The 16566-nt window shown below is 41.7% G+C and overlaps 1 protein-coding gene across 1 annotated transcript in view; it reads left to right on the top strand.

Annotated features, from left to right (window-relative positions):
* The window catches only part of TMEM196 (transmembrane protein 196), a 21695-nt gene extending 8296 nt beyond the window's left edge, over positions 1-13399 (top strand). The window contains exons 2-4 of the mRNA XM_015426128.1: positions 6733-6789; positions 7652-7906; positions 13337-13399. Of these exons, the coding sequence (XP_015281614.1) occupies positions 6733-6789; positions 7652-7906; positions 13337-13399 (375 nt within the window). The remainder of the gene's footprint in view (positions 1-6732; positions 6790-7651; positions 7907-13336) is intronic.
* The last annotated feature ends 3167 nt before the right edge of the window (positions 13400-16566 follow it).

Below are 16566 nucleotides of genomic sequence, written 5' to 3'. Positions count from 1 at the left end.
GGGGCTTGTGAGACTGTTTCCCTCACTGTTCCCATTTTATTGACTAGTAAAAGTTCTTATTTACAGAGCAGGTACACACAGAAGTGAATTAATGTGAGAACAGACTTTTCTGAGATTATCATGAGACAGGCTAGGTTCTAGAGGCAGAGTAGGAGGAGCATGTCGATGGACATTGATTAATTCCCTCCCCTCCATTGTACCAAGCTGCACTATGTTTCATTCAATACCTTTCTCTCAGCCTGGCTGATTTTCCATATTGGTGCAAGTTGGAGGGGGGAGCTGCTTCAAACCCTGGAACAAGATGTAGGGTGGGGATGGTTAGGATGGGGGACAAGATGCAAGACTAGTGTAAGCATATACTTCTTCCCTCTTACCTTTAACACGTGAACAGAAAGGGCTGCCTGTCCTTCTCCCCCCCCCCCCCCCCCGAGAGTATTTGAGAAAAGGTGGAGTCCCTTAGTTCATTTATGGATTGAAAGGCTTCCAGTCTTGAATCTTTGAATCCATTGTGTTCTCTCACGTAATGAAATGATATGATCATTCCTCATCACTGACACATCTCATCTCTGTGGGGTTTTTTTTCCTATTGGGGGGATATGATGTCTTATTTGATTAGTGTAGTATATAAGTGTGGCAGTATATATTTTAGAAACAATTAAATCCCCTTTGTGGGCTGCCTGTTGCTGGGGTAGTAATTCCAGAGTGCACAAATACTCTGCTCCCCCGTTTTGGCAGCTTTTCCTACTTGCTCCAAGTGAATACAATACAAGACCATTTTGACATTTTAAAAACTGTACGTTTTGTGAATTTTTTCACAGTAGGTTTTTCCTCACCGGGCGCAAACCCAAAGTGTTCTCTTTCTTACCCCACGTTTTCAGAATCCCCAGTTTTATTGAGTTCTGAAAATGTGGACTAAGAAGGAGAAAACCTCAGGTTTGCAGCTGGTGAGGAAAAATCTACTGCAGAAAATTTCACATAACGCACAGTTTTAAAAATTTCAATGCAGGGAATTTCATCGCTGCAGAAGTGAAACATTTAACTCCGGCCACTCCAGTATGGCTGGCTGGCACCACTTAGCTATCATGAAGGGAGGAGAAAACCATAGCTTCTGTCCATCCCACTCCCCAACACATTCTGAACTGCCAACCCGTGCTAATATAAAATTTGCAATGGTGCAATGATTGGTGGGAAATACTAATGGTCTACACAGTATTGCAATCAGAATGATCAGTCTTGGTGGATGGAGAATATCCCTGACACCTGCTGAGAACCATGCCCCTAACTGTTGCTCCCACAGCCTGAGAAATTAAACCAGAGATCAAGGCTTTAGAATACTTGTCAGCAAGGCATGCTCTAAAATGCCTGAAAGAATGTGTCCAGAAATGGAGCATCCCCCATATTTATGAATGGGTGCTATTTGGTTGGATCCTCATTGGTAAATTTTTGACTACCCAGTCTATTACTATACTGCTCCTACTGCAATCTGGGCCTATAGTGGAGTCCTTATGTAAGCCATTTACCAAAAACAAATAGAAAACTAGTTTAGGAGTGGAAGGATGGCTCAAAGGTAGAGCATCTGCTTGGCATGCAGAGGGCTCCAGGTTCAGTCCCTGGCATCTCTAATTAAAAGGAGCAGGTGGTAGGTGACGAAAAGACTTCCGCCTGAGGTCTGCTGCCTGTCAGAGTAGATGACATTGACCTTGATGGCCTGACTCAGTATAAGGTAGCTGCATGTGTGTAGGTGTATAGGGACAATGCGAAATTGATTAACAATGAATAAGATGGTGAATAAAGCCAAGGGCACCAACAGAACTGTTAACTTGGCAGATTGGCATTTCTGTCACTTCCACAGAAATGTCTGATGACTCATTTCTGAAATTAGTTGAGAGAGAGAGAGAGAGAGAGAGAGAGACAGACAGACAGACAGACAGACAGACAGACAGACAGACAGAGACAGAGAGAGCGAGCCCTATTTTCATTTATGGTAACAGTCAAGACAGAAGCAGCCAATTTTCATTCTCTGAATTTGCCTCTCATCAGTTTCCTTTCTGTAGAATAAGGTTCAGACAAAGCTGATCTTGTCAAAATCTGGCTGCAGACGCATGGTGACTACTTTCCCATGGCGTAGTCCCAGGTGACTGACCTGCTATGCTTACATCATTCACACTCAGTCCCCAGTTAGCTCTCACTGTGCCTGTACACATTAGCAGTTGCACGGATGTACAGTGGGACTGTACCCACCATTCCCTTCCCTATCCCCTAGGGATACATTCAAGGTTTTTGCAAAATAAATTTGACACATATAAAATGCATCTTACAGAGCTCCAGTTGTGCAATAAGACTCTCTGATCATGCACACAGAGCCTACATTTTCAGTCTGCAGGTATATAACATTTGTACAAATTATGCAAAAGACAGGCTGGTGGCATGCTCCTGTATCTCCTTCTGGACATGCTGTCAATAAGCACACAGTCCTCAATGTCTTTCCTAGAAATTTCTTTAATATCAACTACTTGCAGCCAGATCCTGTGCTTGTTTACTCATAAGTAAATTTCACGACATCCAATAGGACTCAGCGACAACCTACACATGATGTTGCGGAATCCATGATTTGACTCTAGTATGTAATAGTCACAAAAAGCAGCTGCATGGGGGGGGGATATGGACCAGGGCGAAGGCACTGTAGGAGGGATTGACTCTTCCCTCCCCCTTCAGTACCATTTCCTGAATCAACAAAGGTGTGCCAGGCTACTTTAAGCCCCAGGTGGGGAAAAGATAGGCACAATATGGCTATCTGAATATCTGTATGGGGATCTGGGGAGGGGGCATTTTAATTCAGGAAAATAGGGGAAGAATTAACCATCCCTTTACTAGGCCTGCTGTCCAATCCATATCACCCCTCCCCAAACTGCTGATTTTTGTGGTTAAATCCTGAATCACCAATCATAGATCCTAAACATCACAAGCAGTTTGGTTCTTAGTCCCACCTAAGTAACCGGAATCTGACTTTAAACATTTATCAGGATTGACATTTACAGTGCAATGTTTAAGTTTTGGGGGGTTTTAACTCACAAGACCAAGACCTGCTTAGCCGCACTGAGTTTTTGTAGCAAGTGCTCTCCAACCCTGGATAGAGGAAATCCCTTGCCAAAGCATGTCACGTAGCGGTGGTAAGTGCCATCAAGTCACACCTGATTTATGGTGACCATGTAGGGTTTTCAAGGCAAGAGACATTCAGAGGTGGTTTGCCATTGCCTGCCTCTGCATCACGACCCTGGTATTCCTTGGAGGTCACCCATCCAAATGCTAGCCAGGGCCAACCCTGCTTAGCTTCTGTGATCTGACAAGATCTGGCTACCTCCTGATGGCACCTGGGTTTTGGCCACTGTGTGACACAGTGTTGGACTGGATGGCCCATTGGCCTGATCCAACATGGCTTCTTTTATGTTCTTACCCTGGGCTATCCAGGTCAGGCCATGTCAAGTATTCCACTTTACAATTACTATTTTTTCATTGGTTCCACTTAATGGAGTGCTGGGAAATGATTTTTGTGCAGTGTGAATTCTGTCTGGCTAACCAGCTTTTTATAAAGTTTTACAGAAAAGGAAGGGATAATACGTACCTTGCAGGTAAACGTATTTGGCCTGAAATAGGGGCTTTCAGGAAGTCCTTTCATGAACACCCGGGTTTTTTTGGTACATTTCTTCACTCTTCTTACCCTCCTGGAGGCAAAGCCTGTGATTTCTTCTGCTATCCAGCATCATATTCTGTCTCTGTTTCTTAACCAAAGGACGCCACAGTAAGAGTGACAGGCATTGCCTTACCCTGTTTTGATATCACAGGGCCAAATATTGGCTGCAAGGCATTAACATGAAGCTAAAATAGCAAATGGGCAATGCTTCTTGTACCCCAACTGACAGCGTCTGTTTCAAAATGACATATAGACCAAGATTCTCCCCTGTTCAACCCTCCCCCCCCCCACGATCAGAAAATCACAAGGCCACAACATTCCCAGATTGCAAACCGAGTGATGAAATGGGGGGGGGCACCTTGACTCAATTCAAACAATAAATGAGCTAGATTTGGAAAGGGAATTGAAGGGGAACATATCCATCTGAGAAAAATTGTGTCTTAGGACCAAATGAGAGAGAGAAGAGATTGGATTCACTACCTGAAGGAGTCTCAGAGCAGTTTGCAATCCCTTCCCCTTCCCCTCCCCACAACAGTCACCCTGTGAGGTAGGTGGGGCAGAGAGAGAGAGCTCCTTCAAGAACTGCCCTTGAAAGAACAGATCTAAGAGAACTTGTGATCGACCCAAGGTTACATCAGCAACTGCATGTGGAAGAGTGGGCAATCAAACCCGGTTCTCCCAGATTAGAGTTCGCGCTCCTAACCACTACACCAAACTGGCTCTCAGTGGCTCTCACTACACCAGACTAGAGGTGACATTGACACAGACAGGGTGGGAGGGAATTGTACCAGCTAGTGGTCAGACAAGGATCTGGGAAACCCAGGTTCAAAACACCACTATGCCATGGAAGCTTGCTGGGTGACCTTGGACCAGGCACTTTCTTTTAGCCCGGTCTACCTCACAGCGTTGCTATTCTGAGGATAAAATGAAAGAGGGGAGTGTAAAGTGTATGCTGTTTTGGGATTCCATTGGAGAGAAAAGCAGGGTATCAACAAACAAACAAACAAACAAACCCAGTATGTCAGAACTGGTTTACCACCAATTCACTATGAAGCATGTGTACAGGTGGAGATTCAAAATGCAGCATGGGTGCAAGGGGCAAGTATTTGGTCCACCTCCACTCCTCTGAAATAGCTCACTCCCTGCTATTTTCTCATGGATGAGCTCACAAATCAGAAATTACCTCCAGCAGAAGAAAAATGGCTGGGGAGAAGCTGGCTGTGGGACAAGAGATGCCCCCTCCCAGTGATTGTTAATGTCTGTTGCTGTGCTTTTCTGGCAACTACACCTGGTATGGGATCTCTATCCACTGGGCCTGCTACAACCCCTAAGGAAATAGCAGCAGCTGTGGGTTTGTTCCACCAAGCCCTCTGGTAGTTCTGCAAAGAGGAAGAGGAGCACTTTGGGGACATTGCAGCCCCCATTTTTCTGCCTTAAATTAATCAGGGAACCCCCCCCCCTTTGCTGTATTATGTGAGACTGCTGGGTACATACTTAATAATATGTTCTATAATAGCATGTTTGTTTCCATCAAAGGATAAAACTAAATTATTTAGCTTGTTTTACCAAGACTGCATGAATTGTTCGGGAGATATAAATCTTGAAGAAGGAACTGCTTCAGTTTTTATGTGAACAATCATCATAACAGAAGATCAACAGAAAATATATATAACGTACTTGCTCTGAAGACCCTCAGTGCCAATCCCACCAAGACTGCTTAGGCAGACTACATCCTATTCAACATTCTGTGTTTGGGATATTTGCACAGGATTATCACAATTACATTATTTCTGCCCAAGCCTGACTTCCCTGGGGTCTATTTTTGGGTTAATTTATAAATGTTGCACGGTTTGGGAGACAACTGAGAAATTATTATGAGTATGAGGTGATTGCATGAATTTATGGGTGACTGTATGAAAGAGCAGATATGAATCTACTGCCATTCATCCAAAAATTCATCATAAATTTCAGTTTCCAAACTGCACCTCACTGCACATGATTTTAACTCACTGCATGAATCAGTGCTGCACAGTTACTATATTTATCAGAAAGGAAGATGGTACCCCTGGGGGAAAATAAACTACTCTTTCTTTCAGGTATAGTTTCTGTGCTTTGGGAAATGCTCAGATGTGTGGACTAGTGTCCATGGACGTGGTTGAAGTACACAAAACTGATCTGGGTAAACCATCAGCTTTGATATTGTCCTGGAATTTGAGCTGATAGATAACCACTTGGAGTTTATCTAAATTTTCCGTGTTTGGGATTGGTTATACTTTAAATAGAACCAAACATTTTAGAAAAGAATGAGCTATGTTGAATCTCCCCAGTTTTAAGTGGGGGCATTTGATGAAATCCGATCTTCAAGTGTAAGCACTTGGGAGGGGGGGAGTTTTACATGGATGTGATATGTGGATTTGATGTGGTTCAATTGTTCAAAACACACAAAATATGCAAAGGAAGACAGACTTCCTATTGAGATTTGAATGCCTAGTTTTGGAATTTTAATTTTATCATTGAATGTTTTGGATTCTGAAATGTTGCATTCAGTTGACTTTTTTATATTACTACAACTACTTCATGACAATAATTGTCATTGGTGCCTTTCCCAAGTCTGGACCAAGTCACTGAGTTTCAAATGCCTTATTACGGGAGAGGAGAACTATGTATGGCATTCTGAGCTGTCTGGAGGAAGGCCAGGATAGACAGACAAAGATAATTTGACTGCAAATGAGAATAAATGCTCTAGAATGGTTAATATTTAGCATTTCATACATACTCAGGAATGGACTACCAAAGGAATCTACTTCTGAAATGAGGCAATAGCTAGTAACAAGGTTACTAAAATGCCCTCTTTGTGTTCCCTTAATTACACAGTATAGAATAAATTGCTTTCCCTTGAAAGAGTAACTTTATAATCCAGATACAGACATCTTTGAAACAATGAACAATTCTGTTATTGCTTGCATTGCTTTAATATATAGCAGGGCTTTACCTATTGATCCAGACCTTTAGCTATAAAATAATTACTCTTCTCTTTACAGTTTCTGCTTTGTGGAGCATGTGGAATACTGTGTGCCAAGAAAAAATCAGGACTTGTCGTAAGTTTTCACATGACTTGCAATACATATCAGGGTGGGTGAAATGCAAACTGTTGAGCATTTTGAACTCTTTAGTGCTGGATCATCACTATTTATCTTCACAGTGGGGTAGGGTGTACGTTTTGCCCTAGCATACCCCACAGTGGGTTCAGAAAATGGATAGGGCAGTCTACGCAGTCTACACTGGTCCTGTCATAATCCATTCTGGCCATGTGGAATGGTGGGGAGTGTAGACTGAACTCTTCCTATCCTTGTGGGACCAGAAGTATGAAAACCACACAAACAAGCCAGTTCTCTGGCTACAAACTGAAAATAATAAATAAATACAAATTGAAAATAATAAATAAAAATAAATAAATGACACATCCTCTTCCCAAATAGCCTATTCTAATGAAGGCAACTTGACCACACTTTGCCTTCACCTTCCACCAATCATCACATAGTTTTTAATTGGTAGCCTCCCCCCACAACAAAGGATCTGTCCTTAATTACTTCCACCATTGAAACAATCCCATTCAATATATGTTAGCAAGCTTGGTGAGTCCATAATTATACGGACCAAACCAAACACCTATTTGGAATCTTGGGTGATACAATTATGGGAGAGGACTACACCATATTTAGAACTTCATGTATGAATCAGCCTTGGGCTGGTCACTACAGGTATCTGCCCAAATGACCAAGCTACAGTGATCCTTCTGTGGTGGCCTGCTGTTGTGACCAGGTGAACAAAGTAGCTGATAATTCAACATAATGCTTAGCATCACCTTTTAAAACATTGTTCATACATGTTCAACATCTCTGTCATTTCTCCTCCAGATGATAACCTTGTGCAAATGCAATCTTTCTTATCTCCTCCCAGATGATCCTTTTCTCAGCCTGCTGTATCTGTGGACTCATTGGAGGAATATTAAACTTTCAGTTCCTTCGCGCACTGACCAAGAAATCCTCGGCTCTCTATTCATTGCATGTTACATCCATGTCCCTGGCATGCATTGGGATTGGGGGCTGCACCCTTTCTTCATGGCTCACTTGCCGGCTTGCCAGCTATGAGCAAAGGCGAATGTTTTCAGAAAGAGAGCATTCACTGCATCACTCCCATGAAATGGCTGACAAGGTAAGTTGGGAATATTTCCTGATTTGTTGTGTTTCTCCCCAAACAACTCAAGTGTTCTAATATATTCCAGTGGCAGTTGGGGGATTCAATTTTCAGATATAACAGGGAAATGAAATACTGCTCTGCTGTATATGTTCCATTCTGTTATAGAAAGCTATTTTTAGGAACTGTATCTTTTTGCAGTACACCCATTTCAACAAAATACATCCATTGTCTGCATTGTTCCATTGTATAACTTCTCTAAGCGCTTTGCCACTAAATATAGAGCTTCATAAAGAAGGAAAGGCCGTTTAATTAATGGGCCTTTCTCAATATGCCTCATTGCATGAAAATATTAAATTCCTTTCTGTCCTCTGCAAAACTGTTTGCAAATCAGGGACTTATTCACAGATTCAAATTATACAGAAAGTCAAGTGACACAATCAGCAGTGTTATCTATTGCTGGATTGTACAGCTTCATACTGCAAGCAGAGGAATAAGGGGTAGGCAATATCTGTTGTTTTCCATTTTTGGATCATTTCATCTTGCTTCCATACATTTTGTTTTTTTAGAATTTTATATAACCATTACATTCATTCATTTCTCCCCACTGATTTTAATGGGAGACAGATTTTAAAAGGAAACACATACAAAACCTGTAACTTCATACTTGCCATCGGGATTGGGTGAAATGCTCAGGGATCAAATCTCTCACCAAATTAATCTTTCACTGCCAAATCACAGCCATAGAAGAAAGGCTCAATTTTTTAACACAGTGATTGTCTTTTAATGACAAAATTGAGTTGAAGCTCTCAGGAACTAAGTTGGTGAAAGTGTCCCTGTTTGATAGGCAATTACAGCTTCTTACTAGTGGGAGTAAGACCATCACCTGTCAAACAAATCCTTACCCTTTCTGTCTCATTCAACCTTGCCAGGAAAATATTCACTTTACCATGGTTAGGATCATTAATACGTCTCTGCTGGAAGGAAATGTTCTCAGACCCCATTAAAGAGATAGTAGTGAGGCCTTTATTGAAAAAGCCATGTCTGGCAAAGGATAAATCAGCCAGTTATAGGACAGTGTCAAATTTGCCTGAATACTTCTGCATGGGTCGGCATATTTTTGCTACTGATCCTATTAGACCCAATTAGATCTTTTGGCTGCTTCTGATGTGAAGGCTCATTCCATTCTATCACATTGATGGGAAAGTGGGAGTGTAGATACAGCAATCCAATAGTTTTGGTCTTTTAAACAAAGAATACTTCCATCAGAGACACAGAATCAGTTGCATGGCCTATTAAATGTAGTGTTCTGCAAAGCTATATACCCATGTTGTTTAACATCTATTATGGGCAGCTCAGTGAGATAATCAGGAGTCATCAATATGCTGATGCCATCCTGCTCTATATTTCACTAACTTACTGGGTTCGTTCAGCCAACAGGAACATGAGGCCTTGTGTTAAAGCAATTGCATTGCCTACTGATTTGTTTCTAGGTTCAGTCCAAGATGCTCACCTTGAAACTCTTCACAATTTAGGACCCTCATATCTGAAGGGCTGGCTCACCATGTATGAGCTCATGCACCCCTTTCAGTCTGCACATCATACCCTGATAAGTGCCCATTTCTCAAGGCTAGTTGGATCTCTTCTTGGAAAAAAAATCAGGTCTTCCTGCAGCTGCTCCCTATTTCTGGAATGGCCTCCTGGAGGTTGTGCATCAGTCTCTGCCCTTTCCTGGCTTTTAGAAAGGTTGTGGTATATAATTTTTTTTAGCAAACAAATGTCTAGCCCTCTCTAAGAAAGCAGGCACAGTTACACTGTGAATAGAGGGATGCATCTGGAACTCCAAGAAGGCAGTCAGGAGAACAGACAACCAGATAGTGGCTTTCATTTGTCACCCTAAGGCTGCATTGACACAGGCAATTTGATCCGTTCCCCTTGCTGTTCCCTTATGGATTTAAAGTGCACGATCAGACAGCAACATCTGTCTGTCATGCCTGAGTCATCTGAGTTCCATTCCCCCCTCCCCTTGCCCCGTGTTTCTTTGATACCCGATAAAGTCAGGTTCTGTTGGTCTGAGCCACTTCAAAAATGGATTTCCTGTCGTCTTGTCACTCTGTTGCGCAGCCAAGCAGTCAGGCAGGTCTCACTGAGCTCTTGCTTTCCGGCCACCATCCCCCCCCCCAGTTAGCGAGGATCGCATGACTGTATATATGCACCTCTCCCCCCCGGGGGGGGGGCGCTCAAAACCTCATTTTCATTTGAAAAATTCTTAAAGAAAGACACCCCTTTTTTCTGCAGCTTTTTAATATTGTTTGGGGAAGGGGTAAACGGAAAAGATTAGAGGGAGGATAGCAGTGGACTCCATTTCCCAGCAGTCTCTTCACCACTTGTGCGATTGCTCTGTGGACTTAATTTGAAAAGAAAATGGCCGACAGCCCCATGAACTCCATATCCCAGCATACTGAGTGCTTCTGGGCATGCTCCTAAGGGCAAACTTAAAAAAAAAATGGCTGACGGGCTGACTCCCCGGTTTCTGTCATCTGGTCATGCAAGGAGGGGTAAAACGGCATTGAAGCGTGCTAAAATGGGTGAGTCTGGTCAGGATTCTCTGCCACAAAATAACCTGGCTTAATTTGAGGTGGGGCAACAGTGGATTAAACTGCCCGTGTGAACGCAGCCTAAGAAAGGCAGGCAGCACAGTAGAACATCTACTGAGGTTTGCGTTTTTGCACCCATAAAAGGGCAGGCAGAGGTACACCACATGCATAGAAGCCAGAGCATGGTAATATGTATTAAGACATATCTGGGGTTCGTTTTCCTATTTGCATTAATGATAGTAACACATCGGACATTTTTGTGAGGGGGGTTCATTAGACAATTTTTTAAAAATACACAGGGCTAGTGGGGATTCAAAAGGGTTGAATGCCTTCCCTGCATCCCCTAAATATATTAGCTTTTCAGGGAGAAGATTCTAACGACATTTCTTTCCTGACATGGCAGATTTGAATGTGGGATGTCTGTAAGCAGTGGGATCATTGAAGCATCTGGTCCCAGTCTTCTCACAATCTGACAAAGTTCAGTCCAGGACAGACGTATTGCTAAATCCTTAGCTTACAACAAAGTCCTCTTTATATGTTTTGATACTGATGTAGCATCATGCATATACATATGTTTCTGGTTCTTTGTTTCTGGTTATTTATAACTGTTATATTTATATTAGAGATTGAGGGGGATTGAAATAACCGACCTGCCCAGCTGCCCGGTGGTTCCCCCGACACCAGAGTTGCCTCCCAGGTAGGCTGAATGCTAGTTGGGAGTGACGATGTTTTTATGTTGTCACCCTAAATAGTTCTGCTTTTCAGACAAATACATAATCAGATCTTGGTCGATGATTTGAGCACACCCCAGAATTCTTCATTTGTGAATAGCGTTTAAAACTCTACACAATGAGGTGCTAACGTCTGGAAGTTTGTTCTTCAGTTAAAATATTGCTCCAGGTTGTAAGCATCCAGATGGTCTCTGTTGGATGTGCCCATGATCTAAAGTTACACCTTCTTTATTAGCTCTTTCATGCCTTAGGCACACTGGTTAGATCCAAGGATTCCCTTCCCCTTGCTCCACTGGAGGAAAACATAGAGGAAAGGAATTCTCTGATCTTGGTGCATAAACTATGGCTATAGTGTCATGAATAACAATTAAAATTCAAGAAATGACCACAAACATTAATAACTGAATGGGGAGTACAATTCAAATAATTACATTTATGCCAATGATTAATAAGAACAATCTGAAAATTTAATTTTTTGCTCACTAGCCGACAAAGGCAGTAAAACTATGGTTAAATGTTAGATTGAACTTTTCTTACCATCCTTAATTTGTCCATCTTCATAGTATTCATGTGAAGTAGGCTATTAGGAGTTTGTTTACATAATCTGATCATGAAATAACAAATTTTAATCTCACGTCAAACCTGGATTTGTTTAAATAATGAGAAGGCATACCTGAGGCTGAAACAAGAAAGGGAATGAATATCTGGATTATCAAGAGCCATTTTCCTTCCTGTGGCTTAGTGTGGTGATGAACTATAACATAGTTGGTACCCATGAGCAGAGCAAAATCATTGTGACCTGAAGCTGACCCAAGGAAGAGCATAAGAGTGTCAGGCTAAAATACTCCAGTAGAATTCTTAGAACTAGAAATGGTGGGGGGAAATATCTAATTTTGTGTAACAGTCCTGAATTTCCAGCTATGGCTACACCCTCTGTTATCTCTCTCTTTGATTATGTAAACAAGCTCTATGATTACAATTTTACAAATGGGAAAATGTAAGCTGAGATAGTGATTTGGGAGGCCAAAGAATTCTTTAGCCCTCCTCCAATGTTTGTTTGACTGCATAATATTGGCTTTCATAAGCAACATCTCACTCTGTTTCCCAGCAGACAGGTATCTTCTTCACCAAACCTCCCCTTCAATCGACATTATCTGGCACCTTTTCTGGAAATCCTAGCAGAGACCAAGGTACAAGTGTCTGTTGAAACTGAACTGCCATCTCTTTCATGATTAGAACATATGCAAAATATCTTCCTCAAGACATTTCAAATGGCAAGGCTAGGACTAGACTTGCAAGGAAGAGTTGCTTAGGGAAACCATTTCTAGAATGGCTTGTGGTGGGTGAGGGCTTTTCATTAGCTGTACTGCCTGTGTTCAAGTGTTGTCTGGTGTTGAGGAACAGAGGGCCAGATGCTGTGTAGAGACATGAAGCAACCAGGGAAGGGATCCCAGCAGAAGTGGGAATGAGAGCCCAACTTTGGGGTGAGATCCATGTCGGTGAGCAGCAGCAACCTGTCATAACCTGGAGAGAATCCGCAGCATAAGAACCACCATGAAGGGAGAAAGTCAAGTAAAAGCTCCAGTGAGAAACACAGGAATGCAAGGAAAGACTTGATAAGTCTTGACAAGCCATTGAGAGCACCTAACAGGCCATCCAACCTTCAGATCTGGTGCAGGGCTGTATGGGATGGTCTAATTTAACATTCTGCCTGTATGCTGGAATAGCTAAGGTTGGCACTGGTACAGAAGCTTCTGCTGCTCTTGTAACACACTTTCATTTTGTTTGCCTCTAGAGCTCTCATGCAATCGCCATTTATGATAACCAGCATCACATCATAGTGTAGGTGTCTAAACATATAGACCCTTCCCCTAATGCTGGGCAATGTAAAAGACTTGCCAAGGCTTTCCCCTGCAGATGACTAAACCCCACACTGCTGCCATGGGGTTATTGTGTGTGTGTGTGTGTGTGCGCGCGCATGGGGGCTATTTCTCAAAGGAAAGCAACAATGAGCTGAATCCAGGCTGCAGACCTTACATTGCTTAAAACTTGTAATTAGCTATGTATCAAAGTGACACAAAATCCCATTTAATTTTAATCAGTGATTTCAATTCTTACAGGAAATGACAGGCAACACGAGCAATGGAGGACCACATTTAATTTATAATGGAAGAGCATACTGAAAGATTCACTATGTTCATGGGACAACTATTTTCAGGATAATCCTCATAGGGAAAACATGTAGATGCCACAACTTGGAAAGAAGGCATGGGATTGAATCTTTGCTTTGATCTGCAACAATTTCACAGTTTTAAAAACGGCACGGTGGCACTCCTTTCAGTTGGTTCTTTGCATTTCCTCCTCCATATTCTGGAGATGTATTTTACTGCATATTTGGAAGATAAGCAGAAATTATCACTTCCCTAAAAAAAATTTTTTGGGTCTGAATAATTTTTCATAGTTCTTTGGAACTACTTGAAACGGACTTTGTGGACTATTCCTCTCTTGATGATTTTTAGAAACCCTTGGCCTACACATGACAACGGAGAGGGTTCAAATGCCGGATTGCACAATGGTAGGAGTGAAAGTCTTGCCTTTCAGACACAGAGACAAATGAATGAATTATGAGCATGCTGCAGTCACGCTGATGTCTTTGTTTTGAAAGACAGAATGCTTTAAGGATGCCATATGTCAAAACTTGAACAATGCCTTGCTGTAAAGAAACTGTAAATATTTAAAAAGAAACTGTAAATATTTCCAATTTGTGAAGTATATTTCATAACTTGTTCATAAAAGATGTCAAATAAAATGAAACCTTGCAAAAATGCAATGGCTTCTATTGCAATCATTTTAGATCAATGAGCACGCAAGAATAAATACCTCGATTCTGGCAGGCCTGTCCTCTCTGTGGGGGCTCAGAAGGCAGGGTTCTTCCTTCCAGGACACCATAATCCCAACATATAGAAGTAAACAAAATGCAAAAAAATACAGCACAATATAATATGATTAATCAAACAAAAATGTAGGGCTCTTTTTGTAGCAGGAACTCCTTTGCATATTAGGTGACACCAGAGGTCATTTCGGGGGGGAACGTGGGGGATCACAGTTTCCCTGGGTGAGGTGCGGGGGGTGGGGCACACGATGAAGCCCTGCTCCCTGCTTCCGGCCGCCCCGCTTCCAGCCCTCATTCAGCCAGGAGGAGGCAGGAGAAGAGGGAGGGTAAGTTGCTTCCTCCCCACCTCTCCCCACCCCTGCCTGCCTGGCGGGGCTTCCTCGCACTCCTGCCGGCCTTGCAGGTCCACCAGGGGGTGTGGCATATGCTAATGAGTTATGCTAATGAGTTCCCCTAGCTCTTTTTCTACGAAACGACTCCTGGGTGACACACCCCTAATGTAGCCAATCCTCCAAGGGCTTACAGAGCTCTTCTTACAGGGGCTACTGTAAGCTCTTGGAGGATTGCCTACAAAATAGCAACATTAAAGATGAATATACTCCCTAGATTCCTGTTCTTAGCCCAAAATATCCCTGTGTTAAAAAATCTGAAACTTCTAGCAGAATTAGATAAATTGACGAGAAAGTTTATTTGGCATCCTAAAAAATCTAGAATAAAGTGGAAGGTGCTACAAGATAGAGGGGGAATGAATGTACCGAATTGGAAGTTATACTAACAGGCGGCAGCGCTTATGTGGGTTAGGGAATGGATAACCCTGGAAGATAGTAGAACACTGTCATTAGAAGGCCACGACTTATACATGGGGTGGCATTCTTACATCTGGTATAACAAAGATAAAGTGCATTCTATATTTAATCAGCATATATTAAGATGAGCTTTAAACAAGGTCTGGAATGAGATAAAAGAAAAATGTTATAGGAAAACTGCTAGATGGGTAGCACCGTTAGAGTCCTTTGTAGTACCATCGCTTTTGGTAAAGGAGAAAACGGCCAGTTATAACATATTATTAGAAAAGAATGACATACTAAAAACAGAAGAGAAACTAAAGAAGGATCATCAAATCTTGCTAACATGGTGGGAGTGCTCTCTTCTACAAGATAGATATGGTAAAGACAAAATAAGGGGTTTTGAAGATACAAACAATCAGCTGGATAAAATATGGTGTCATCCAGTGATAAATTAATACAAAAATTATATAGATTTTTGTTGGAAGACTATGAACTGGATGAAAATGTTAAATCAGTTATGATATCATGGATGCAAGATATGGGCAAACAGGTAGAAGATGATCAATGGGATTCTATATGGCATTCCACCAAGTTTATGAGAGCTGTTGCATACAAATAAAACTTCTATAAAATGTATCACAGATGGTATTGGTCCCCAGATAAAATTGCAAAATGTTATCCTCAAGCTTCCAACAGATGTTGGAAATGTAAAAAAAATGTGGGGACGTTTTATCATATGTGGTGGAGCTGCTGTAAAATACGTAAGTTCTGGAAAATGGTGCAAAAAATTATTTGGGAAATATTGAATATAGAGATCGAATTTTCGCCTGAACTGTATCTATTGAATATAATCCCGAGAGGATATAAAAAACATGATAAATATTTGATAGCGTATATAGTAACTGCGGCTCGTATCTTGATGGCAAGAAATTGGAAGACAGATAAAGTTCCCACAAAAGGGGAATTAAAAACTAAACTTACTGAATTAGCACAAATGGATAATTTGAGTTTAGTATTACAAAATAAAGACCAAAGATGTTATGAAAAAGGTGGTTTAGGGTATACGAATGGTTAGATCGTCAAATGGATTGATAAGGATACATACTGTTTGTTATAATGTGTTAAGACGAAAATACGAATTGTCAACTCTAAAGATTTGTGTAATCTAATCTGAGAAAGTGAACAAGCATGTAGACAATGGTGAACCGCGAGACATTATATATCTGGTTTTTCAAAAGGCTTTTGACAAGGTACCTCACCAGAGACTCCTGAGTAAAGTTAGCAGTCATGGGATAAGAGGATGGGTTTTCTTATGGATTAAAAGCTGGTTAAATGGCAGGAAGCAAAGAGTAGGAATCAATGGACAGTTCTGACAATAGAGGGAAGTAAGCAGTAGGGTCCCACAAGGATCGGTATTGGGGCCGGTAATATTTAATTTATGCATGAATGATCTGGAACTAGAGGTGAGCAGTGCAGCGGCCAAGTTTGCAGATAACACCATTCAGGACAATGAAAACCAGGGCTGACTGTGAAGAGCTCCAGAGGACCTCTACAAACTGGGTGAGTGGGTGACAATGTGGTGAGTGAAGTTCAGTGTTGGTAAGTGTAAGGTGATGCATACTGGGATAAAAAATCCCAACTTCAATTTTAGGCTAATGGGATCTGAGAC

The sequence above is a fragment of the Gekko japonicus genome, unplaced genomic scaffold, assembly GCF_001447785.1.
Source record: "Gekko japonicus isolate JY-2015 unplaced genomic scaffold, Gekko_japonicus_V1.1 scaffold77, whole genome shotgun sequence".
Taxonomy (NCBI): Eukaryota; Metazoa; Chordata; class Lepidosauria; order Squamata; family Gekkonidae; genus Gekko; species Gekko japonicus.
The sequence above is the reverse complement of the archived record's forward strand: the minus strand, read 5'-3'. Positions and strand labels throughout refer to the sequence as shown.